The sequence below is a fragment of the Aegilops tauschii genome, chromosome 5 (assembly GCF_002575655.3).
Source record: "Aegilops tauschii subsp. strangulata cultivar AL8/78 chromosome 5, Aet v6.0, whole genome shotgun sequence".
Classification (NCBI taxonomy): Eukaryota; Viridiplantae; Streptophyta; class Magnoliopsida; order Poales; family Poaceae; genus Aegilops; species Aegilops tauschii.
Genome location: NC_053039.3, coordinates 358,279,011 through 358,285,390, shown reverse-complemented (window position 1 = coordinate 358,285,390; position 6,380 = coordinate 358,279,011). Strand labels below are relative to the sequence as shown.

Below are 6,380 nucleotides of genomic sequence, written 5' to 3'. Positions count from 1 at the left end.
GCGTCTTGAGTCTCGTGAGCCGGCTCGTGTCCCATGCCCTACTCTACCTTGCCGGTGACCGGAACAACACTCTGTGGAGCGCAGTCGGCTACCGGACATGGCTAGGGTGGAGCCGGGCGAGCGGGGAGCGGAATCGGACGGAGCTCCACTCAAATATCGCTATTGCATGTAATAATATGGATTTGAGGTTTCTAATTTGAGGTATCCGGATGTGGAGTGCATTGTTTGAGGCGTGACCAATCACCGTCCGCGGACGCGCCCGGGCGCGTCCGCGGACGTTTGAGGGGTCGGATTTGCCAAGTCGGGCTGTTGATGCTCTTAGTAGAGTATATTTACTTCACTAAGGTTTGGCTGGACCTAGCCCATCCCCTATATCAAGCGAAGTAAATGTTTGTTTTTTCTAAACTTTGCAAGTATGCATTGCAACTACATATTAGCTCACATATAGAAACTAAACATAAATTTAAATGTTCAAGCAAATCACGAATATAGCTTACAAAACAAATTATTGAAATTTAAGCACACTGGATACTCCAAATGTAGCAAATAGCACGTGATAGAACAATCAGGACATGCTATGAAGTTGCCAGTGATGGTCAACAAGAAGAAGAGGTGGAGGGGTATAAAACCTCTAATATTTTCCACATTATATGACCCACTTTGGTCGGGGGAATATGGGATACTTGAGTTCCATGGAGGTTAATCCGCATGTTTCCCAGGCATCGTGCCCCTCGTGCGCATGCAGGCTAAGAGAAAAACATTAAAGGGCCACTAAAAACCCGCGTCAGGGCTAATTACAACCCACCTTTTATTATACACATCTAGGGTGGACCTCGGCAAGGCAGGCCCTCCCAAGAAAGGTTATCTGGCGGGTTTACTGTTGTGACCTCTGAATGAACTGATTCAACCAGATTCAACCCTTATTGAATGAACTGATCTGGATTTTCAGTCTGAAGTAGACACGCGTATAAAAAGATAAGGGACTGTCTAACGATCAGTCGCCTGATTTTCATTTCAGTCTAGGTTAAATTTTCTGTCCAATGGTGTGTTGACAAGTGACTGAAAACATGGGCAAATGAAACCTGAGGGACTGAACATTTACTCTTGGGCTAACTACTTGGACATTGACTAATGAGAGCTACCGGATTTTAACCTATTACAAAAAAACTGAAGATACTGATAATAATATTATCCGAATGAATGAACAGTGACTCAAAACTCAAGAATGAGAAACAGAACAATGATGCATGCTCTCTGAATATTGACTGATGAGTCAACTATATGAACACTGACTGATACTAGTGAAGACTAACAGAAGATGCGACAACGGTCTGAACAATTACTAAAACTGACATACTGACACTAAAGAGAGAACACACACTGATCAACTAAATGAAACATGACTGAACTGAGAACCAAAGATTTTGGAAGCTGCATTGCAGAGTGACTGAAAAAATGAACGAATGAGACCTCACGAACTGAAAATAGAGAAAAGTAACAACACTGATTTCAAGAATTAAAAAAACACTAAGGCACTGAACAAACAGACTGAGAAATGACAACAAATTACTTAAACAAAAGGGTGAATTAAGGTCCCTAAACTGAAGGAAATGAAGAAAAAACCAAACACTGATTACGACATAGAAACAACATGATTACTGAGTAGACTAAGGTAAAACTGAATAAAGATCAAAAACTGAGAAAGACATCAAAATGTGGATTGAATACTATCAATAATGATTTCAATGAACAATGACAACAAATATTTAAAACTGAAAAGTGCAAGATAACGAGAAATGACTAAATAATAAAATGAGGACTGCGATAATTAAAATAACCGAATGAGGGTTTGAATATGACTAAAGATGACTACATATTGAGTTATTGACAAAATGATCAATGAGAAATAAATGAAACTGAGTTAAGGAGGAACCTCAGTGGGCAACCATCTCTATCTTTGCAATGTGCCAGCTGATCTGCAAAATCCCCAAGATAGAAAAATATATGAAAAATAATTGATGAACTGCTATGTACGACACTTCCTGTGGCGGCCACATCTCCTTCCATCCCTTGAAGAAGATGTGACCGCCACAGGAAGTGTCGTACACAGCAGTACTGAAGCTCCCTCACCCCAACCTTAGTCCAGCAAGCCCGTGCTTCGGGATGTCCAGGATATCAACTGCCTTTTTGTGTGTTTTCTGGATGCCAAATGGTACACACCAAAAAAGTGTGCGAGACACTAAAAATAAAAGGCTGCAACAAGAAATTCTTGTAACTACAAACTGAACAAACACTGACAGTGGAGTATGGACTTGGAATCTGTGGAATGGATACAGTAATTACTAAAAAAAACAGAAAATTAACTAAGAATGACAAAGATGGTTCTAATCTGACAAATGATAAATACAGTGTTTCTACACAGCCCTAGTCAAATGAACTTAAACTGAACTGAAACTAACAATTACCAAAAGTGAAAGTGAAAGATAAATAGCAGTACGAACAAATACCAAAAGGCACAAAAAAGAATACGACAAGGATGTCGGTGCCGCGCGCGGTGCAAGGAGTCGAGAAAGAACTTTTCATGCATTTTGTACTGCCAGGTCGAGATCAGGGGCGTTCTCGTTGTCTTGCCCCTCCTCGCCGTCGTTGGCGTTCCCGTGGAAGCCGGCGTGCGAGAGCAGCGCCCACAGGTGTGTGATGAGCTCACTGTCGCCGGCGAGGTGCTTCCCGTGCGTGGCTGCGCTCGTGTTCATGGCCAGGTGGAGGAGGAACCCCGTCCAGAAGTTGGCCAGGTCCCTCCAAAGGCCTGCTGTGTCGCCTCTATACACCTCTCTCAGGTGCATCCCAAGCTCTGCACCCATCCTTGTTAAGGAGCACCCAATGTGGAGGCCTTGTTCATGTTGTTTTTTTCTCACTCCACCGATTCCCTCTCGTGTTACTGCTTCCACGTCATCGCCCCAGCCAAAGATCTGATAGTGATCACGGTTCGTGCATGGTTTGTGGACTGTCTGCATAAGGCTCTTGTACACGTCTTGCAGTTGCATGAGTCGAGGCTTGATACTGAACTTGGAAGTAAGGTGGTTAATTTCTTTGATTACCTCATCAATGACCATTCCGGCGACAATGGGATTGTCCGGCACCAGTGCCTTCCTGACCAGATACGCACAATAGTTGGATAAGGTGGCTGCAGTCGCGTACTGCTCAAACCGTTCGTTGCGAATCCAATTTGGATCCTGCACGAAAGGCTGCGGTCGCCGCACAGCCCTGAGGTTCTGGACTTTGTTGTGGAAGTAGATCTCGCAGAGGCTGGTGGCGATGTGCCAGACCAGTATGATGTGGGTGTCTACCTTGAGGTTTCTTGGCCACTTCACCACCCTCTTGTCTGATTTGAAGGCATTTGAGAAGTAGTTATCCATCGCTAGCCCTTCCTTCTTGTCCAAGTTCTCCAACTTCTTTTTTTGAGCCGAGTTCTCCAACTTCTTCTTTTTTTGAGCCGACTTCTCCAACTTCTTGAGCGATTCTAATATCGCATTCTTGGTGTAATCCTTGAGGGCGGTTTTTCCGGTAACTACCCCTCGACGGAGCACCAGCGTCCATGTAAGCGGAGGCAGCACACCTGTTGGCCTCAGAACACTGGTTGTAGCACCAACAAGAAGGTTCTGCTGCCTGATGGTCTGACTCCATTTGGCTCTGCTACCGAAAAACAGCATGAATCTCATCGCCATCTCCACTACCGGACGCCGCAGGCACCGATGCTGGAGGTACTTGCACAGCACCAGAACCTTGGCCCACCGTGACAGCACATAGAGAACAATTTCCAGGAGCTCCTTGAGAACGATGATGCCGACCATGAGGCGTGTGATGAACACGCCGTGTGTGATCCTGTTACGGTCTGCTGGATCCATCCGCTCGGGTATGCGCCGGGCAGGATACGCGATGTACCCCGTCGCCGTGGCCAAAGACAGCGACAGCAGCAGGCTCCGGAGCGGCACCATGAGTCCGCCGGCAAACACGGCGGCGTGCTTGCTGTAGAACAGGTCTTGGAGGAAGGACAGCTCCACCCCTACGATGCGGAATGCCCTCTCGCAGTCGTTGAGGATGTAGTCGAAGACGAGCTTGCGGATCTTCTCCTTCCCCTGCGGCCTCTTCAGCTCATGCACTGGGAGATCATAGAACTGACGGCGCAGCAGCTTGTACAGCGAGAAGGAGAGGCACAGGTCCTTGCGCTGGTTACGAGGGTCTTCTGCGGCTCCCAGTCCCAGCAACCTGCCGTTGCTGCTGTCATGCCATATCTTGTCCACGGTGACGAGCTGATTCTTGTGGACTCCATCTGGATCCAGCCGAATCTTGTAGCTCCTGTCAGACCCGCGTATTTCCCTCTTCCTTCTGAAGCAAGAAGACAGTGTTCTTGTTCCCCCTCGCGGGCCTTCTTGTATCTCCTTCAACACCCGGTGCTCCCCATGTACCAGGTACTTGCACCCCCTCATGTCTGATTCTGATACCTGCAGGTCACCACCAGCAGATAGATCGTCCTCATAGCTCATGTAGTCACTCACCAGCCTCATGCTCTCTTGGTTGTTAGTCTCCCCTTTGCCGGTGGTGAGGAAGAGCACAATGATGCGAACCGCATTCAGGGACCAGATCAACCAGAGGGGGAACCTGAGGAGGTTGAAGGTCTGTACCCGGAGGAGATTGGCGGACCAGAAGGAGGACATCAGATCCAGCATTGGGACCTGCTTGGACCGGGTGTATGGCCGCCCGACCTTGACGCTGTACTGCAGGGTGACCAGCAGAACCGCCCACACCTGGAAGTAGTCGTTCACCTTCACGCCCGATAGTTGCATCAGTCCCATGGTGTAGATCACCAAGTTTTGGTTGAGTATCTCCAAGGTGACCACAACAACCATCCTGCTCGGCTTCCCAAACCATGGCCCGGAGAAGTCGAGGACGAACCTCCACACCAGTAGCACCGTCGTCAACAGCACCCACAGCTCCACACTGGCCACGCCAGTAACATTGTCTTGCTTGAAGAGGCTCTTCAAGGTGAGCAGGATTGCTTCGGCAGCATTCGCCGCGGAGCCTATCCTCTCTCTTTCTTTCTCTGAGCTCATCCTCTCTCTCTCTCTCTCTCTCTCTCTCTCTACGAGTGAACGCCCTTTCTGCGAGGAGTAGAGTTCAGTTGGTACTTGCTGGTTTGGAAATGTTCAGAACCGGCTATTAACTGAAGGTGCAATATTAAAGTGAGTACTATAATAATTTAGGTACTAATTGAGCTTACGCGCGCCTTCATCGAGACGAAGACTTGTTGTTAATTATCAAGGCTTTGGAAGACTGACCAAACGGAATACTCTAAATATTCGTTTACTCTTGTATATTTTTTTTCTTAATTACCGTTGAATGGATCTGAGGAACTGAATAGATGGGGTTGAATAGGAGGATTGCAGGAATTAATTAAGTGCTAGGCGCCCGTCGACCGGCGGCACCCAAGGTCGGTCCCCTCCCCAATCGTCTAATCCTCCACGTGGTGATCCCCATTTCCCCGATTCCTTCCCTTGCGGGGCGCAGCCCCCCCCCCCCCCCCCCCCTACAACAGGCGCAAGCCGGCTTGCCTTCCGCCCCACCCGCTAGAAGCACCGGGTGCGCCATCTGCCGTGTGGCCTCGATGCTCGCCGCAACACCCTCCTGGTCATAACTTTTCCGTCACAGCCGCAATTGCAGCATAACCTTTCGTATTTCGCAGCTTATAACATCGCCGGTCACAACGTTTTTGTTGACACTCCCAGCCAGTTGCAGCACTATGTCTCATCGGTTCCAGTACCACGTGACGGTGCAAAATACCGTCAGATCCCTCGGTACAGGTCCAAGCGCAGCTGGAAGTCTTAGATCGGAGATCCCACAAGGGTTTTACCCAGGTTCGGACAGCCGAAGAGTAATACCCTACATCCTACTTGTATTGCTTATTCATGGTGGAGGAATACCTCGTGGGAAGGCTACAATGGTGTATAAGATTGCTATCGAGAGTTTTCTATCTAAGAATAGATGATCGTGAAGGTCTCCTGGCCTCCCCTTATATAGACGGTGGAGGCCTAGGGTTTACAAGGAGGTAGATGTGATCTCTTCTACCGCCGCCCTTGTCTTGGAGGTCAAGAATGTCTTCTGCGCCCTCCAAGGGTATCCCCTCTGTTTTGGGCCTCGTGGGCCCCCTGTTGACACTGTTGATACTAAAGCTGGGTTCCTTCGATGAGACACCCCCGGTGTATGATACCGTCACCACACATAGTCGGTCCCATCATGACACCTCATCGATTGTAGCATCCATGCAGCATGGTCGTTGTCCCGGGTATCACTGCTCCATGTTAACGACAGCGCCGCAACGAACG

At 48.4% G+C, this 6,380-nt stretch overlaps 1 protein-coding gene across 1 annotated transcript; it reads right to left on the bottom strand.

Annotated features, from left to right (window-relative positions):
• Positions 1-2,579: 2,579 nt before the first annotated feature.
• Positions 2,580-5,111, bottom strand: LOC109773875 (uncharacterized). Its single transcript, XM_020332604.1, has one exon. It carries the CDS (start codon positions 5,109-5,111, stop codon positions 2,580-2,582), a length of 2,532 nt encoding a protein of 843 aa, XP_020188193.1.
• Between the last annotated feature and the right edge of the window lie 1,269 nt (positions 5,112-6,380).

What these genes read in the sequence shown, in the direction of transcription:
- LOC109773875 (XM_020332604.1), bottom strand. Translation starts at nt 5,111, where the DNA reads ATGAGCTCAGAGAAAGAAAGAGAGAGGATAGGCTCCGCGGCGAATGCT.